At 37.1% G+C, this 21,012-nt stretch overlaps 1 protein-coding gene across 1 annotated transcript; it reads left to right on the top strand.

Annotated features, from left to right (window-relative positions):
- The first annotated feature begins 606 nt into the window (after positions 1-606).
- LOC127651767 (Krueppel-like factor 3) lies at positions 607-20,907 on the top strand. The gene is made up of 7 exons (XM_052137776.1): positions 607-811; positions 9,420-9,481; positions 11,249-11,665; positions 12,821-12,980; positions 13,433-13,574; positions 17,231-17,379; positions 17,494-20,907. Exons 2-7 carry the CDS (start codon positions 9,440-9,442, stop codon positions 17,673-17,675), a joined length of 1,092 nt encoding a protein of 363 aa, XP_051993736.1. The 5' UTR covers positions 607-811; positions 9,420-9,439; the 3' UTR covers positions 17,676-20,907.
- Positions 20,908-21,012: the final 105 nt, after the last annotated feature.

The following is a 21,012-nucleotide window of genomic DNA, read 5'->3' as shown; positions in this document are numbered from 1 at the left end:
TTAATTATTGCTCCTGGACGAGTCTCTTTTGATGAACTTTAAGTCATCATGTTGTCTTCTGTAGTAACTACTGTGTTTAAAAATTCTGATAAAAAACAGATGAAGTCGAAATACAGATTACTGCAGAAGTCTGGTATATTAAGGATATTTCATATAATAATATAATTTATCTATTCATGAATGCAATTCAGTGTTATTTGTTTTAAGATTCCCATTGAAAAACTCCCTTCCTGTCTGGGGCCCTTTGCCCCAAGTTTTTTTTATGATTGACCTGCATCTATACATTTACGCATTTGGCAGACGCTTTTATCCATACGCATCTTCCAAAGATTTAACAATAAAACTAATAATTTGTAGTACCAGGTGACCGTTATCCATGCTTGTTAGAGCTTTGTAACTCTGTGAAGCGTGTATCCAGGAAAGGAACTGAGGGAAAGACAGAGGCATAGAAGGAAGGAAAGGGCTGCACTCATCCACCCTTTTCTCCAGATACGGTTGGGCGTATATGGAGCCAAGAGCGCGCCCACGAGAGCAGAGCGCCCCGCCCTCACCTCCCGCGTGCGCCCAACCCTCTGCTCGCGCTGAACTCTCATCATGTGATACGCGTCCATCTCACCCAGGAGGCTTTAAACACTTGGACAAGAACTTGTTTCGTAAAACAGGGAAGTTAGAAAAGTTTGCCCTCCTTAATGCAAGTGTGTCATTTGGATGTGTTTCACGCTGTTTGTGCTGTCGCCTGCGTTGCTCTTGCTTCATAACGGCGCGTTTTTAATTTGAGGAATATTTACACTGACACAACATCTGGTGAAAAGTAAGTAATTATTTTTATGAAACACGCTTACCTCATATAGGCTACACAAAAGTTTTAGTACACATTTAGTTTGTCATGGAAGTTAAATTAAATCCTTTCGACAAAGGTGCTGTTTTTCAGATAGTCAAAAGGTTTTGTTACGTAGCTCCACGCGCGTTTCTGGGCACATCGGTTCTGACAGCTGATATGCAGCCATTACATATATGCTTATTTTAATTGATCTGAGGTGTAGCCTATTAATATTGCGCTCTTTGGGCACTTGGGTGTTTTAACGGTAACAGTTGGTATACGTGTGACACGAGAAATAGACATATTTTGTATATTTATATTTTATATTTAGGCATATATTAGTTGTTCGTGAACTACTATGAACTCTGTTGAGCATGAATTCATGTATGTTAGACTTGTTGATTGAACCCAATTTAGGGTTATGGTTATAAAGCTTTTCTGATGTGTGCTGCATGCATCACATTTCAATGATTGAAAATACTTATTCATTGTCACCTGGACTATTCATACTGTAGATTAACATTTTGTTCGCTTTAAAAAGATTACGCATGGCATATCCGATAACCAGTTAAATTAAAGGGATTTATATAATGTTTCTGGATTGTTCATCAAATCTTGTTGAATGTTGGTCCCCAGTATGCAGTATATATAATTTATGAAATGGTTTTAAAAATTCATAACTTATTATTTCTGAAAGTGTGAAAGAGCTGTTTGAATGCGCCGCTTCTCTGTTGTTAAGGAGAATTTGGTTAAACAATTTGGGCGAATACTCTTGAGGCCCTGCGATGGACTGGCGACCTGTCCAGGGTGTCCCCCGCCTTTCGCCCGATGTTAGCTGGGATAGGCTCCAGCCCCCCGCGACCCTGTACACAGGATAAGCGGTTGACGATGGATGGATGGATGGATGGACTCTTGAGGCCCACCTAAAAGTAATTTCCTGGCTATGCTCTTGCCACTATGTAAAGCATTGATTGGCTTTGGCAACGTCTGATTAGTTTTGCTTACGATCAACTTTGCTGTAAATGTGTGAGTGTGTCGTTGTGTCCTGGATGCCTCAAATTTTGGAATTGAAAGAATGAAGATCAGCATATTATATATACAGTGTATTTGCATAGTTTTAGCACCTAATCAAACACAATTAAACTCTTGTTCTTACTCCTTGTTCTACTACCCCCCCCAGAGCTTTTGTTTCAAGGCTGAGGTTTGCGTCAGACATTCCAACTGGCACATGGAGCCTCTTTTCCTGTTTTCAGCATTTGAGGGAGCCTGCCTAGGGGAAATGACCACACACTCACACACACATGCCTAGACCCTCCACCCATTTATATGACTCTTTCCTTGGATCAATACTATGATGTTATCAGAATACACACACAAACTATACTCTCTTGCAACACATCACATAAAAGGATCATTTTCATTGTCATGTACCATTGTTAAAATATTCGGCCTCTTCCTCTTTTCCTCTCTCTCTCTCTCTCTCTCTCTCTCTCTCTCTCCTCTTTAGTTTGAGGGAAGGCCAGATAGGAAACAATGGCCCCCCATGTAGCAGAGCTCCCTTGCATGCCTTACTCTCATTATATGGAATTAATAACAGACTCCCAGAGAGAGGCATCTTTTTGGTACTTTACAGAAGACTATCTGTAAAGTTCCCCTCAAATGCACCCACACAGTGGTTAGATCTGTTAATCTACCTTGGAGGTATCTCTGTGTATGGTATCTCTCAGACACCGGCACCTGGCAAAAAACTGTGTTATCTGAAAACATTGGTCATTGACTGGTAATGTTCATTTGGCCAGTGCTGTTAAGCTGGTTTGGGTTTTAAACAGACTTGCTATTAGATCCTGTACTTTGTAATTTTGGTCTTTGCATGTTCTTCCATATTAGCAAGCTGGACCGGTTCGCACTAGGAAACTCAGCTACAGCGTAATAGTGCCATTCTGTGGCTCTGAGTGAGTGAGTGTATGTGAATTTGTGAGTGTGAATTTGTTTCAGAATGTTCTTTGAACAACTTCAACTGGCCTGAGGTCAAACACCGACCACAGAATTAAAGAAAAAGAGCAACTTCTGCATCCGTCTGCAAACCTTTTACCTTTCAGAGGTCTCTCCACTGCTGAAAAGCCTTGACGTTGCTCTTAGCCCATGACTTATCATAATCCTTCTTTTTTAGTTTATATTCATCTGACTCTTGTTCTCAGCCGTTTGTCCTGCTTGGAGTTTAGAAAGTTCGCTTCAGCCAGATTTGTCGTCGCTCTTCTAATGAATTTCCCTCTGCCCCCACCCCCCATCCTGTGCACGTGCAAGAACCACCCCTGTTGCTGATTGGCTGGAGTAGTGTTATGTGGATCGGTCTTTGTTTTTGTCCCATTTACAGAGCCAGGGCTGTGTAGAAATGCTTGATTTTGTTTTTCAGCCCACCCACAGAACAGACAGCTAGCAAATGGTAAATGGTCTGCACTTATATTGCGCCTTTTTTAACCTTAGCGGTATTCAAAGCACTTTACACTGCATCTCATTCACTCATTCACACACATTCACACACCAATGATGGCAGAGCTGCCATTGGGAGTAACTTGGGTTTCAGTATCTTGCACAAGGACACTTCGGCATGTGGAGTCGTGTGGGTCGGGAATCGAACCACCAACCCTGCATTTAGTGGACAACCCGCTCTTCCACCTGAGCCACAGTCGCCCGTTCAACGGGCGACGTTGTTCGCATAAACTCGTACGACTTAATCACGTGCAAATTCCCGGATGTCCAATGCAGAAGTAAGTGTGAGTTCCGCGTACGAGGCGTTAAGGATGTACTTATTAATATTATGCCCTAACCCAAACCCCTCATCTAAACTTAACCAATCAGTAGAGTGTGTAAACATGATAGGAAGCTGTTGTGTGTAGAAAAAAGTAATTGTCACGTATTAGGTGGAAACGATGTCCAGCGACGTCATTGGCTGTAGTGAAAGTCGTAGGAATTCAAATGAGTGCAGTCATACGATATCATACGAATTAGCCAAATTTAGAAAAGTCGTCTGAAGCCTGATGATTTCGCCCTGAGAGTGTGTTGGACTGTGAGGAGATATTTTCAGAATTTGACAAACTGTATTGGATTAGAATTACTGAGTGCACCTTTAAGGGGAAAATAATTAATAATGACACTAAACCCTAAAGATGTGCTCACTTACTGGAAATGTCTTTATTCAACTTGTGCAGGATAAGATATGAGAGAAATAGTAATGAAAGGAGGGAGATAGGGAGGTGTTTTTGAAGAAACGGCTTCAGATATAAACCACCAAAGACTGTAATTACTGTAAAGTAAAATTAAATATTAGAAAAATACTTTAATTGGTCATAGAATGATAATTACTGGTATTTGATGTGTTATGAAGTCTTGTGGTAACTTGCACTGCGATCTCTCCCTAATAACCACATCTAGCAGTCTAAGCTGAGTGTGTACAACCTCCTTTATTTAAGGAGATTGTTAAGTTTAAATGACAGGTTTGTATGTGTGTGTTTTGTTGTTGTTAGCAGTAGTGAAAGATTGATTCATATTTAATGTAACCGGTTCACACGAACTCTGCCAACTGTACAGCCTGGAGGATAGTTGAGAGCACCTCTCTCCATATTGTCATTTAAAGAGCCTTTATAGTGAAAAAGTCTACATATTTCTTTAGGTCTATATGTGTGCCTCCTATCTCTTATTTGGAAAACGACTGTTTGTTTGAACAAGATTTCCTAAGAAGCAGGAAGGCTTAGCAGCCTTTGATGCCTCTGAAGAAAAGTAAAAAAAAAAAAGGTATAAGGATAGGATAAGTTTGTATAAAAGCCTTTGTTAGAAGAGTTGTTAAATAGATTTTTATCAAAGTCTTAAAGGTGTCATGTACGTTTTCTAAATGTGGCAAATGGACTACCCCTCATAACGTTCCAAACCCGTGTGATGTCCTTTATTATATGGAACACAAAAAGCAGAATGTTTACACTGTTCTTTTCTGCCGAGCTCTAAAAACTATAAAAGTATCATAAAAGTAGTCCATACAGCTTGTATACTCTATTTCAAATCTTCAAAAGCCACATGATAGCATTTTTAAGGAACAAATCTCTTCTAAATTTTAACGCTTCTAAATTAAAAAGTCTTATCCACCACATCTGTCAAATCTCATTGCTGTTTGCAAATATTCAAATATGTTGCATAAATATGAGTTACACAAGGTTTGGCCTCAGTCTTGAAAAAAGCTGTATTCTCACACGTCTCGTAACTGATTGCTACGCAACATTATTGAATATGTGAAAGTGCAAATGAGATTAGTTTTTACGGCATATACATATATATTGTGTATTTTTGTATTTTTTGGAATGCTGCATCTGTACTCATCATGGCTAGGTCTAAAGGGGGCTAGGGCATTGGCCTCTAGATTTTCCCTGTGCCTCCCCCACTCTCCTCCATTTCGATTGGATGGTGAAACAGTCAAGCCACCCTCCCCACCATGGTCCGACGAAGACATCTCACTCTTGCCCACCCTAAAGATAAAAATGCAAATTTTGAATTCAATTATCATTTTAAGACATTATTTCAGTTAGGGGAAAAACCTACAACATTTCCAAGAAATTCATCCAGATTTTTCATATTTTTCATTTGAAGTTGTCTCCTAAATCCACAAGAGGGCGCAACATATACATATAAAACAAAGAGCCCCATGTTGTTTTATTGCAAAGAACATTCCCAGCTGTTAACAAAAGTGAACTCCAGACACTTAAAAGAGAGCAAGGCACAACAGCCAAAGACCTTAACCTAAGGGGCTGTTCACAATGGACGCATTTTTGCATCAATCTGCGCAATAAAAAAAAAAAAAAAAAGTTTTTCTATGTAAACATGCCCTAGATGGACATCTTTGACTGTTGTGCAGTAAATCGCTTTTTTTTAGCGTCTCGTAAGGGAGCACTGTGTTTTTTAGATGTAGTTTCAAGTTAAAAAGAACTCCAACTTTTAAAAACGGCATTCTGTTGAACTTTATTCGTTGTGCTGTGTTTTTTGCAAGAATACTGAAGTCATCGCTATTGCTTGGGACACAACCAAAATTTTAATGCACATTTTTAGCGCATTTTATTCTTTAATTCGTCAAATATTCCAATATCGAATTTTTATTTGACTGCCTAATATTCTGCTAAACTTCTCCTTTTGTGTTCCATGTGAGAAAGAAAGTCAAACAAGTTTGTAAAGACATGAGGGTAAGTAAATGATGACTGAATGCTTTTTTTGGTAGAACAATCCCTTTAAAACAGTACAGAAAATCTGCTCTTTGGTTTTCTGGTCTTGTTTAATTAATCTGTTGTGACCTGTGCTGTGTTTTTATATATTTTTAATTGTGTTGGGATGAGTATATGTGTAGTTGTTTGCACTTTACAGTATTTTATGTTGTTAACCCACACCTGACCCTGAGGCCACTTTACAAGCCTGTGTATGACTGGCATTGTCTCTTGCGATAGTGTATATGTGTGTGAGAAAGAGGTCTCAAAAAGAGTAAGTGATCTATTTGGTGGGAGTCTATTTGGACTTGGTGTACTTAGTATGGATTGTTCTGTGTGTATGTGTGCTAACAGCACCAACCCAGGTTAATGATTGGAAAAAGAGACTTTACTTTCACCTCCCTCTCTCAGACTTTGAACAGTAAAAGAACTCGCATATCAATGAGTCAGCCCCATGGCTCTCTGATGAAATGTCCCACATCCTGTTCCACGAGAGTTCATGAACTCTACTGAAGTGCATAAAAATGAGTATTACTCCGTAAATAATAATAATACGTAGTGACTATTTGCACTAGATGTAAATAGCACCTGCCACACATCACGGCTATTTGCACTCAACTAGTATGGTGGAAACAGATATTAAAGACAAACTATGCCCCAAAGTGTGTAATGACACAATGTAATTGTGTATGTGCTTCTTTCATGTGGAGGATCTGGGTTCGATTCCCACTTTTCCCCATCCTGTTTCCTGTCTTTTAATATTTCTGTTAATACTACTTATAATAATAAATTAATAGGAATATAAAAAGTTGATTGCCTTGCAGTGATTTGGTTCACTGTGACGGTTGGGGAGTTAAGAGAAAGATTTGATCTGTGTAAAATTAACCATTGTTTTAATATAGAAAAATGGTTAATTTTTACAGAAGCCATAGTTGTAATGCAATCAACCATGGTGTAACTACAGTAATATGGTTTTAATATAGTACCCATGTTTAATTTTGTGGTTACTGTGATTTTACTACAAAATACCATGGTGATACTTTGGCATGGTTAGTTTGTTTAGCTTTAGGGTGACTGTGGGACTCTAAATAAGCACAATAACCACACTGCAGTGATGCCCCTATATTGTATGATAGAATTTAATTAGGGGTGAAAATAGCCTCTGCCATAATGATAATAATAAATGCATTTAATAATAAATATGCTGTCAAATACAGACTTTACCACCTGCAGATGTAATCTTTGTGGCCAAACCTTTGTACACTGACCCAAAACACAAAGACGGTCCATATTGCAAAACATATTTTTGGCCGAATTCCACTTGATAATGAGCATCATTGCATTATGCTCACTCCACAGGGCAGTGCACTTGACATGAGTACTCTGAAGGGTGCAGGGCATTGGCTCAAATGTGTGCATTTGGTACTCCCTACACGACGACTTGCATTACTAGCACTTAATATGTTTTAATTTAAATGTTATCTTGATTAAGTAGCATGCAAATTCACGTTTGTAGTTCTTTTGTTGTGCCAAGTAAAACTTAAGACTCATAAACGCCCTCCTGGTTTCTTTTCTTACATTTAAATGTATGTCAGTATGCAATAAGTCGTGTACTAAAAAAAAAAAAAACAATACAAATAAACCTAAACATCTGTAAATAAGGAATATTTTCCACCAATAGCCCTTGGATGCATGAGAGCAATTAAAGTGATAGTTCACCCAGAAATTTAAATTCTCATTAACTCTTTCTTTAGAACACAAGTTACGATTTTTTAGAATACTTTTTCAGCACTGTAGGTCCATACAATGCAAGTGAATGGTGATCAGACCTTTTGTAGCTCCAGCAATTACATAAGGGGAACAGAAGTAATCCATAGGACTCCAGAGGTTCAATCCATATCTTCAGAAGTGAAATAATAGGTGTGGGTGAGAAACATAAACATTTTCGTAATTTGTTGCTTGAGATTCTTCTCCCTGCACAATAAATTGCGATATGAATGAAGAATGTGAATCACCAAAAAAAACACAAGAAGAATTTGAAAGGGAAAGTTAAGGTGGAGATTGACTGAGCAAGGAGGAGAATTGATAGGAGATAAGGACTCAAATATTGATCTGTTTCTTATCCACGCCTATCATATAACTTCTGAACACATGAATTTAACCACTGGAGTCATATGGATTACTTTAATTCTGACTTATGTGATTTTGGGGTTTCAAAATGTTGGCACCTGTTGACTTGCATTGTATGGACCAAAAGAGATCTTCATTTAAGTTCAGCAGATGAAAAAAAGTTATATATTTCTTGGATGGCATAAGGGTCAGTAAATGATGAGAGCATTTTCATTTATGGCTAGACCATCTTCATCTTTTCATCCCTTATGTTAAGCTTCCTTTTTAACCCTGTTATCTGCACATAAAGAGATTTAAGGTTTTTAAAATGATAAGATCCATAAAAATAAATTACCATTCAAAATAAATTGCAAACTGTAAAACTACTTCCTTTAAGTGACTTGTGTTTACATGCCACTAATAGACTTTTGGAAGGGATTCAGTTGGCGCACTTTCGTTTGGAACGATCCAATGAGTAGCGCCACTTTCCCGCAGTGCACAAAAATACCTTTTTGAATTTTTTTGGAACGTGCTCATATCCAAGATCTATCTAAAGAGCTCATGCTACTGTAGACCCTTCATCTCTTACCTTAAGCTTATTCTTTGTGCAGTACATCTGTTATCTCTATTACATGAGAGACACCTGACTAGACCAGCAGGATGTTGTAAGATCACAGAATAAATCATTATCTAAGAAGTCTATAGTAACATCTAGTATGATAGTAGTAAAGTATTAATAGTATGATGATGTGGACTCTCTGTATTCCCAGATTTACACCATATTGAGTGGGCGAGAAATATTTTCTCATAGTGTTGTAATCTCATGCACAGCCACACAAAAATACCGTTCATAGCCGTACTGTTATTGCTAAAGCCATAATGATTGACCACTAATCCGTGTCCCCTTCAATATCTGTGATGGTTACTGGCTGCCTTGTTTTAATTTGGAATACATATTTTTTAGAGTGTTTATGATTTAATAATATTGTAATTCTGCTCTTTTAAAGATGTTTATTAGATGTTTATACACACAAATTAAAATGCAACGTTTTCCAGATCGCACATAAAAGCATTTTGGAGATGTATGTGTACTACCTTGAACATGTAATTTGTTTGAAAATACACTAACCCTTATTATAATCCCCTATTCATTTATATATTTATTTCAATTTTGCTTACGCTTATCTTTGAAGTTCTACATTTTTGTCACCGTTAACTGATGTAAAACCTATCTTTTCTGTATTTTCCAGAATTCCAGTTTGCAGCAGCCATGCTCATGTGTGATTACCCAATTAAGACTGACATGGAGACGGTGAGTACAGTTCTGAAGGCCAAAGATCAAATAAATTGGGGCCTGCAGATTGTTCATAATGATTGTGTTTATTATTATTGCTACTATATAAAAATTATTTTAACACCTTACAAATGATTTCTAAAGGGTCAGTTCCTGTCTGTTAGCCAAAGTATGTTGCAAAAAACCTGCAATGGTTCCTATATCTACCTGATCTAATACTTGAACTCAAATAAATATTCCGGATTCAGTACAAGTTAAAGGAATAGTTCACCCCAAAATGGAAATTCTCTCATCATTTACTCACCCTCATGCCATCCCAGATGTGTGTGACTTTCTCTCTTTAGCAGAACACAATTTAAGATTTGTAGAAGAATTTCTTAGCTCTTTTGGTCCATACAATGCAAGTGAATGGGTGCCACAATTTTGAAGCTCCAAAAAGTCATCATAAAAGTCATCCATACAACTCCAAGTTAAATCCATGCCCCCAGAAGGTGTAGTTGAGAAACAGATCAATATTTAAGTCAATTTTTTACTCTAAATTCCTCTCCCTGCTTTGTTAGGCTGCACTTTAACTTTCACATTCTTCTTGTGTTTTTGGCGATTTACATTCTTCATGCATATTACACCCTACTGGGCAGGAAGCAGTATTTCAAGCAAACGAATTAAATATTGATCCGTTTCTATCCCACACCTATACAATCACTTCAGAAGATATGGAATTATCCACTACAGTAATATGGATTACTTTTATGCTGATTTATGTGATTTTTGGAGAGTCAAAAGTTTGACACCCATTCACTTGCAGTGTATGGACCTACAGATTTGAGGTATTCTTCTAAAAATGTGTGTTCTGAAGAAGAAAAAAGTCATACACATCTGGTATATCATGAGGGTGAGTACATGATGAGAGAATTTTCATTTTTGGGTGAACTATTCCTTTAAGCTCAATCGACAGCATTTGTGGCATAATGCTGATTACCACAAACATTTATTTCAACTTCCTCCTTTTCTTAAAAAAACAAAACGGAGGTTATAGTGGGGCGTTTACAATGAATGTGAATGTAGCCAATATTTGGATTTAAAGGCAGAAATGTGAAGCTTATCATTTTATGAAAGCAAATCTTCTGTTTTTATAAAAGCAAATCTTCTGTTAAAACGTATTATTTGAGCTGTTTAAGTTGTTTAAATGATAATTTTTACAGTCGTTTTAGGTTTTGTTGACATAACATTACATGGTCATGTTAATGAAGTTGTAAAAATGGCTATATCTTTACATATCATTTATGTGTTGTGGCTATACTTTTGTAACCATGAGTATTTTAAAGTTAAATAATTGGCCCCCATTCACTTCCATTGTAAGAGTGCTCTTGAATTCTGGGTAATAGCACAAGACCCATGTATAGAAACTAATTTTTTTAATTGTACGAGTACTGTATATTATTATGATATGAAACAAATGTTACTCATATCATACTTGCTTTCTCTGTCTCATTCACTTTTTCTCCTTCCATTTAACTGCAAATTGACGAGCAATCCTTTCTTATTTGTTTAGGAGTTAATTTGGGGTGGGAAGCTGAATTACTCAATCATTTAAAGTTAGAAAATCTTGTTTGTTGGTTCATACACCCCAAAGTGAATTGCTGCTCAACACAGCTGCTTCATATGATGTGTGTGTGTGTTTTTGTGTGCTTGTGTAATTACATGGGAATGTGTAAATCTAGCAGGTTCACTGGATATTTATGGTCTCTCTCTCTCTCTCTCTCTCTCTCTCTCTGTCTTTTTCAGTCATTATTCCAGTCTTATCCCACGCTGATTAAAACACCATCTGAGGCATTTGGTGTTGTTTTGTCACCTCCCATGGGCAGTACTCCCACAGCCCACCTGTACACTCCTCACTACCACCACCCCGCCTATCAAACACATTACCCCTACGGGAGCCCCCCTCACACACACAATCAGTCCCAGGATGGTCATCACTCACAAAATGAGCCTGTCGACTTGTCTGTCAGTAAAAGATCCTCTGTTTCATCCCCTTCATCATCAGTCTCATCCTCATCACCCAGAGCCACTCCCCCATCCCCTTATGAGCGCTACAGTCCGGTCACACGTCCTTATCTTGGCTCCAGCTCTGTAACAGGAAGTGTTTCCGGGTCATCCCAGACAAGGCAGTTGACTGCAACAGTGGGCCTTCCCATTCCTGCAGTAAGAATTGTGCTGTTAGTAAAAAAAAAAAAGTACTATGTTAGTACCATGGTGTCAAATGGTAATACTGTAGTACTTTGATTTTTAAAATAAAATTGAATGATTACTGAAAACTTGGTATTTATATGTTACCCTAAGATACAGTACTACAAACTAAGAATACCATTCCATATTACCATGGTACATGTCCAAAAACCATGAGAATACCATTGTACAAATATTAAAAACATATTACCATGGCGCATACACGTAAAAAAATAAAACATGCTTTAATATGATACTTGCCCAAAAACCTTAATATAGCTATGGATGGTACAAGTCCAAAAAAAACAACTTGATATTGTTAAAATAATAATCATAATTAGGGCAATCAATTACAGTTTTTACAATAGCGTTACATTTGTTAACAATAGATAACAACATTAGTTAACAGAACTAACACTGAAGAATACTTTTACAGCATTTAGTAATCTTAGTTAATGTTTATTTCAACATATACTAATACGTTTTTAAAATCAAAAGTTGTATTTGTTAACCATAATTAATGCACTTTGAACTAACATGAACTAACAATGAACAATTGTATGTTTATTAACTAACATTAACAAAGACTATTAAATGCTGTAAAAAAATATTTTGTTATTTGTTTCATAATGATGCCCAATGCATTAACTAATATTAAGGAATGGAACCTTATTGTATTGTGTAAACATCAAATTAATTACATGAAGTGCCAATTAACTAATCAAATTAATCAGTTACATGCATTTCAATATTTACTGAGAAAGGCCCCCAAATAAAGGTTATTTCTAATATAGTAATTCAAATAATTATAAATAAAATATATGATAAATATTATAATTCAGATAACTCATACATACATATTATGGCAAGTGTGTTATGAGGAGTGTTGCAGTGGTCAGAAATAGATTTGCTCAATACATTTCCTGTTTGATCAAACAATGGATGGCAGATGGGGGAGTGTTTTGGAGAACTGTTTGGAAATTGCTGTTCTGTTTGGTGCCATTTTTGATGCAGAAATGACACATTTCTCCTTTAAGATTAAGAGGCCAACAGAGCAAATATTGTAAAAAAAAATGCTTTTTAAGTAGATGGATGTCATTGCTTATGCCTCTCTGTATTTCTTTCTTACAGGTGACACAGGTTTTGACTCCTTTTGTACAGAGTTCTGGCATCATCCCTGTAATCTCTATGTTGCAGACGTTACCTGTGCTCTACCCCTCCCCCCTACACCTGTCCTCCTCCATCATGATATCATCTGTCCCACCTGAAAATCCTGCTAACCACAAACAGTGTAAGAAAACATTCTCAAATCATACTGTAACACACACACACACACACACACACACACACACTCGTGATGTAGGGATATTAACATTTGATCCTTCAGCAAACAACACACTTCTAGACAAGCTCTCATTTAGTCGCTCCTTCTCTATTCATACGTTTTGATGCCTGACGGTTGTAATAAGATAGCCTTAAATAATAAAAAAATTGTTCCTTGTCTGTTTCCTTCTTCTGCACTATAGCTTCTACTGTAGACTACTCCAGCCACTTTGAGAACTTGGCAGTGCGATACTGCAGATATTGTTGACTTTTATATGACAAATTTCTAGCTATGTTCCTCATTTGTAAGTCACTTTGGATAAAAGCATCTGTTAAATGACAATGTAAATGTTAAATGTAGATTAAATGTAAATATGTTTGCATGCTTGATTGATTTGTCTCTCACTTCTTTGTCTCCAGTTCCGCTTATGAAGTCAGAGATTTCCCATGACAGCCATGAGCTCCTCAAGCCAATTAAATCAGAGCCCCGCCCTGAACATGCTCCGGATCCTCACAGCCAGGAAATAGCCTCATCCGTCATTACTGCCCCACCGAGTTATGAGTGAGTGCTGAGCCCACAAACACATTGGTTTTGCTATATTAGTGAGAACATCTCATAGCAGTAATGGTATGGAGGTCATGATATTTTCTAAACCCCACCCTCACTATTACAGAATCCTGATTTCAGTAGATTTAAAGCAAAAGATCAAAATATAATTTGGTTGAATTATGAGGATTTCAAATAACCTCCCAAAGTAATTTTTTGATATTTTCTTTTACTGTATTAGTGAGAACATTTTGCCCTCACAAGTACAGCCAAACCTGCACACACACACACACACACACACACACACACACACACACACTACACACACACACACACACACACACACACACACCTACACACACACACACACACCTACACACACACACACATGCACGCGCACACACACACACATTGTAAAACTTTTGTAGAAAATGTAATGGGTATCATGAACTATTAATGAATCAATCATTGTTAGTTCATAATGCATTAAATATGCAACGTTTTATGTTGAAATTAACATTAACCAAGATTACTGTAATAAGTGCTGTAAAAGTATTGATAAATGTTAACTAATGTAGATAACTAATATTACTGCAACAAAAACAACCTTATTGTGAAGTGTTACCAAGAATTGTTTTGGCATTTTTAGAATAATAAAAACAACAACATCAATTTATTTATTTGGGATTAATAACATTTATTTAGATTAGTAATTTTTCCAAATGAGGACAATCCCATATATCCCCAAAGGGAGGCTTTGTCAGATTTAGCTAACTTTTGGGGACGCACGCACACACATATACGCTACTTAAACTGCATGTATATTGTGAGAATTTCGGTGGAAATTTGCATCTAACAAATATTACCCAAACCCTAGGTTTCAAAGAGAATGGTCAAAAGATGTGTGCGTACACACTGGAACATGTATGTCTTTGGGTCTGAGACAGGTCACAGCTTGTCTTTTTTATTTATTTATTTATTTAATTTTTAGGCTGTGTAGCACTTCGAGTGGCACCCATGTACAGTCAATACTGTACATCTGCTCGTAAAAACAACCTACTGAACAACATTTAGTAGCCTGTAATTACACACACACACACACACACACTCATACAGATGTACAGAGGCAAATGCAGCACACAAATACTCTCATACAGAATCCATCCATCCAACCAACCAAACAGTGAACACTTCCCTGCATTTAAATACAGGAAGACTACTTGACCCAGATCTCATTTATAATGGGTTTGGCCTACAGTTCCCTTCCGATCATGCAGGGATCATGTATGTTTGCATATTTCTGCATCTGATGTTGCTTTCTGTTGGTCTGATAAAATCTTCCAGAATGCATGCCAGAGACAGTGTGTCTCCAAGTATTCTTACAGTTAAAGGTTCAAGGGGTAGGTACAACATATCAGTGCATCACAGAGTACATGTGCAGTTTTGTGTAGATGTTTTTATGTTTTTGCATTCTTATTTTGTGACTGTAGTTACACTGTGAATGTGTATTGGGTGTGGTGTCATTAGTCAGTGTAACATGACAGATAGGAAAATAAGTAGCAAAATACAGCGAAAGATGCGATGTTTGCAAGGAAGGGTGGAGAGTGCGCTAAATGGAGAGAGGAAGGGAGGAGTAAGGTAGAGTGATATTTAGTTTACATTGGGTGCGGTCCCAAAAAACAGCAACTTTTAAGAACAATGTCAAAAATAGCGAGAATTTGAGAGATAAGGAAAGAGATTGAAAAGATGTACAGTAGTTGAAATGGACAGGAATGGAAAGGTGTATAAAGACAAGGACAGAGAAAGAGGGGCCCAGGAAGTATATGATGACGGGGTGTATTTAGACAAGAATTTACAGTAAGAGGTGTTTATGTCATGTCTTTGCTATGTTGGTACCTTAAATTTAGTCTCTCAGATGACTAAATGACAAATTAAAGGGAGAGTTTACCAAAAAATATTAAAAAAAAAAGACAATTCTGTCATCATTTACTCACCCTCATGCCACTCCAAAACTGCATGACTTTCTTAAAGTGAAAGTTCACCCAAAAATAAAAAAGCAGATGCTCTTTACACCCTGGTGCAAATAATGGTATATGCTATTTACACTTCAGTGCAAATAGTGGCAAATATTATTTGCAACCCAACCCTGGCACTTTTGTTTTCAAAACTCAAAGGGAGAAATTATGAAAAATATTTGTGCTCCGTGATGTCATACAATGGCAGTTTATGGGACCACCTCTTCAAGCTTCAAAAGCACGCAAAAGTATAATTCAGTCTAATGATTGTTCTGAAAGTATATGATAAGGTTTGGTGAGAATCAAACTGAAATTGTATGTATTATTTATTGAAACTGTTGACCGACCATTGCTGTCATGTGCACGTTCTTGAGAGTTCATGTACGCTGCCCGCTCATGAGTTGGGGCATTCAAGCGAAAACTTGTATTGTTTATTTAAAAACAGGTCCACCACAAAGCTACTAACATTAGAACACAACACAGCTGCACACAAACCAAAGAACCAAAGTTACTAAACATGTCTGATGAGTTTGTAGTCGAAGAAAAGATGCATTTCTATGTCCAGCCTTATTTGTTTGAACCGGAGTTCTCAATCAAACAGAGATAGATAGATAGAGGAGACTGAAGGCAGCCACAGTCACACCATGTCCTAATCAGATGCCAAACGATACGCAATAAAAGGTATCTTTCGATGTGAAGTAAATATGTCCTAAGCAGCCATGACGAGCAACAGGACATTTCGTCAACCGCTTGTTTTCTGTTTGCACTGTCATGCCATGCAGCTTCATCTGCTGTGAACTGCACTAGTCCAAAATCTTTCTCATAACAGTACAGTATATTGAAGCCAGCAGCTCATGGGCTGGGTTAAAAACTACTCGATTTTGGCCAAGAATGTTACACCAACACACTGTTTACAATGAGGTCTCGCTCTCTTCACTTGGAGGTCTGTCACACACACCCCGGTTCAGAATGGAGAAGGGGTGACAGACCTTCCCAGCTCCTCTATTCCTCTCAGTTTGATTGAGAACACTGGATCAAACAATTAAGGCTGAAATGGATCAATTCTTTGACTACAAACTCATCAGACATGTTTTGTAAGTTCTGTTATCTGCTGTGTTTTAGTGGGAAAAATACAGTATAATAATGAATTATGTTGGCTTGAGAATGCCAGAATGCAGTTATTTTACACACTTGGTTTAGAGTTTTTCCAAAATTCTTATACCAAGACCCTAATCATGTCATGTTGTCCTCCTAGAGCTGTCAAGCTACATCCACCACACTTGGCACAGGCCTTCAGATTGTCTTTTCTGTACTCAAAAATTTAAATCTGTCTAATACTTGACAAGCCACTCTCAGAAATATAAAGCTCATAATAACCATGTAAGGAAAAACTTTACAACACTAAGGCAAAAACAAAGGTTCTTATAATACTCAATATATGAATTTTTTTGTTCATATGGATAGTAAATATTTATGTGGGCAAAAAAAGACCAAAAATACATACAATAGCTAAAATAAAATCCAATACAGAGGCCTTTACATTAAGGTTTTGTTTTGAGGTTTTTGCGTTAAGACTGTGTTGTTCTGACCCCTGGTGGTTAAAAAGAGAAGTGCACTCCAAACAACATGCTGACAACATTCTGTCTCCTTTAACAGGGGGAACACTCACTCTGTAATTGTAAGGCGAAAGGTGGAATCACCAGATCTGTTAAAGAAGCGTCGAATCCATTGCTGTGACTTTAACGGCTGCAATAAAGTCTACACCAAAAGCTCCCACCTCAAAGCTCATAGACGCACCCATACAGGTAAATATAACCGCACAGACCTAAACACAAATGAAAATTCTTTGTTTGTGCTGATACGAAGTCATACTGTTGAGCTCTCTAAATGTTTTTCTTTTTCTCTGTGTGATTGTTTAGGAGAGAAACCCTATAAGTGCATGTGGGAAGGCTGTACATGGAAGTTTGCCCGCTCCGATGAGCTGACCCGTCACTTTCGGAAGCACACAGGGGTAAAGCCGTTCCAGTGCCCTGACTGTGATCGCACCTTCTCTCGCTCCGATCACCTCGCCCTGCACAAGAAGCGCCACCTTCTGGTTTGAGCTCAACACTGAAACACGTGAATGGGGCAGAAGTTGCACCTTCAATTAAGCCGTTATTTAAGTCGGGATTCTTCATCTTCTGTGATGTTACTGGGGCATTATTTGTATCCCACCCCCTTCCTTTTCAGGAAACAATGGAAGCGAATAGGAAGCAAGTGTGGAGTTGATGGAACACATGATGGCTAGCCTTTACTTTATTGTCCAAGTGGATTTTGTAGCCATTACTATGGATATGGACAGATGCTGATAGTGCTATGGATATGACCCTTGTATATACATTTAGACCATATTGGATGCCATTCAAAGTCAAAACATCAGGCATCTTTAAGTCATAGGTCTTTGTCTTGATGCCTAGCACACTCTCTCTCTCTCTCTCTCCACTATATCTCTCTTTTTCATCTCTCATCCATTCTGTTTTGCCCTCTGCTGGTCAGAGGAACATTGTGCCTGTAACAGCACTACATATGTACATGCAAAATACAGCTGCAATATTTCAGTGGCCACACACATATGCACACACAACTCAGTTTCACAGCACATTTATAATGTAGTTTTTGATGCAACTCGGGTCAAACCTGCACAATGTGAATTTATTTCCTTTTTTATATTAATATGAAAAATGTATGTGTATACATAGATCTTGTATATGTATCAGCACATGTGTTTCATGTTTCAGTGTAAGGACCAAAGCTTACACCCTCATCTGCTTTTCTGAAATTGTCAGATTCGGTCTGCAAATTGTTATATTTTTAATCTTGAATCATGGAAGACATGGTATGGCAAAGGTTTTGGTTTCAAGTGTTGTAGCTCTGAGCATCTGAACGATTACTTGCATAACAGTAAAACTGGCATGTTTTATTAATCGTAATCATGAATTAATACTGTAGTTTACCATAAGTAAGTACTATGTACTGTGTAAGTTCTTTGCAACTCTGCACATTCACAGTTGATTTAGTAATGAGATTGCCTTACATAGTTCTTTAAAAACAAAGGTAAAAATTTATGAATTCTCTCATGAGAAGTTAAAGGGATATTTCACCCAAAAAAGATGCTTCTGTCATCATTTATTCACTCTCATGCCATCCCAAATGTGTATGACTTTCTTCTGCTGAACACAAACAATAATATCTCAGCTCTGTAAGTCCATGTAATGCAAGCGAATGGTGATCCGACATTTGTAGCTCCAAAAATCAGATAAAGGAGACATTGAAGTAATCCATAAGACTCCAGTGGTTTAATCCATATATTTAGAAGTGATATAATAGGTGTGAGTGAGAAACATATCAAAATTTAAGTCCTAAATCTCCACTTTCACTTTCAAATCAGAAAGTGAAACTTAAAGTGGAGATTTAGAGTAGGAATGGACATAAATATTGTTCTGTTTTTCACCCACACCTCTTGTATCGCTTCTGAAAATATGGATTTAAACACTGGAGTCATATGGATTAATTTTATGTTGATTTTTGGTGCTACAAAGGTCTGATAGCCATTCAGTATTGTATGGACCTACAGAGACCTGAGATACTTTTCTTACAATCTTTGTTCATGTTCTGCTGAAGAAAGAAAGTCACACACATCTGGGATGGCATGAGAGTGAGAGAATGTTTATTTTTGGGTGAACTATTGGTTCCTTTTTAAATGGGTGTCTTAAATGCTATTATAGGCTGGCCATAAATGGCAAGAGGTTCATACAGTGTCTAAATATTGCATTTTACATTTACATTTATGCATTTGGCAGACGCTTTTATCCAAAGCGACTTACAGTGCACTTATTACAGGGACAATCCCCCTGGAACAACCTGGAGTTAAGTGCCTTGTTCAAGGACACAATGGTGGTGGCCGTGGGGTTAGAACCTGCGACCTTCAGATTAACAGCCTGTGCTTTAGCCCACTACCCCCCCCATATTGCCTTTGCTTAACAAAACTACATGCTCTATCTCCACAAATATTAGTTGCAAGGACTTATAGAAAGCTTAATTTTGCTTAATGTCACAATTATTCATATTTGAATGATTTATGTAATCATGGAATAGTCACATAATCCTTAATATTGTGTATTGTTTCATTTTGTTGTATCAAATCCAGTGTCTGAGGCTAAAAGGGTAAAATCTTTATTTCATTGAGGGGTTTTCATGTGGAGAAATGCTAAATGTGAACCATTCAATAAGGGGCATTATTTTAGTGAGTTCATCTAGGTTATGGGTAACATTGTCTTAGTGCTTTTACATCACTTTGTTTTGTGAGATATATGTTTAAAATGTAAGGAAATCATGGATAAATGCAGGGATGCGTATACTCTAGTTTTTCTGTTTGAAAATAATTTTTATGTGAACAAATGTTTGTATTAGCAATGCGTAAACGGAAAGAGTGCACTTTAAAAGGATTTGAAAGCCAAATATATTTCAGTGGGGGCCATTAATAGCTTTAAGCTTTGGGCGATATCCCCATGTTTTTCTCTATCCATAGTAGTTAACCGTCTGTAATAGAGCTTCCAAAAGTCTGTCTTTGTCTCTCCCATGTTCTGTTTGTCTCTTCTCAACTGAAGGACAGTTTTCTGCTGTACTCATTCAGGAGGAGGAAAAGACAAATGGAGAGAAAAGAGTCCTTAATAAAAAGATTGAGATGAGTCAAAGAAAGAATTACAGAGAATACAGATGAAGCATTTGTTTCTTAATCTAATGCAGGGGTGGGGAACCTTTTGAGTATTTAACATATTATTAGCGGGCCATGCAATTGCTTGCAATTTCTCATTGTGGGTTGAAATGAACGTATGCATTCTGTTACGTGCTCACACACCAAGACATTTTAAAAGGCCTTTCTATTATACAATATTGTGCGTTGTTATTATTATTATTATTGGAATCAAGGTCATTGATTTGCTTTTCAAATGATTTTTCTAATGGTCTTGCAGGACATCATAGAAATGAACTAATCAGATGGTAAAATGGAATATATATATATATATATATATATATATATATATACATAAGGAATTATATGACTGAATGGGCAATGTATAGGCAGCATGATTATGATAGATATTTTTAATCCCAACAAATATTATACATTTTTATAAAGATGTGAATCTTCTGTCTTTTCTGAATTTCTTATATTTTCACAGTTCAAAAGGGAATATTATGCTGTGTCCTTTTACCAAACTGTGAATTTAAATATAAAATGACTTTTATTGTATTATACAAATTTAAATATGTATCAGACAATAAACTTTTTATGGTGATTTTTGCAATCGTGTTATCATTGTGTTTACATTTTATTTCTGCGTTGACTGATTATTTTAGTTACTTTGTTACACAATTAAGGCGTCAGTCGTAATTTG

This window comes from Xyrauchen texanus, chromosome 11, assembly GCF_025860055.1.
Source record: "Xyrauchen texanus isolate HMW12.3.18 chromosome 11, RBS_HiC_50CHRs, whole genome shotgun sequence".
Classification (NCBI taxonomy): Eukaryota; Metazoa; Chordata; class Actinopteri; order Cypriniformes; family Catostomidae; genus Xyrauchen; species Xyrauchen texanus.
This window is presented reverse-complemented; position numbering and strand designations above follow the sequence as displayed.

Bases quoted from the DNA above. Each gene is read 5' to 3' on its own strand.
- LOC127651767 (XM_052137776.1), top strand. From the start codon at position 9,440: ATGCTCATGTGTGATTACCCAATTAAGACTGACATGGAGACG. The intron at 9,482-11,248 runs GTGAGTACAGTT...TGTCTTTTTCAG, and splicing joins TTAAGACTGACATGGAGACG to TCATTATTCCAGTCTTATCC. The intron at 13,575-17,230 runs GTGAGTGCTGAG...CTCCTTTAACAG, and splicing joins ACTGCCCCACCGAGTTATGA to GGGGAACACTCACTCTGTAA.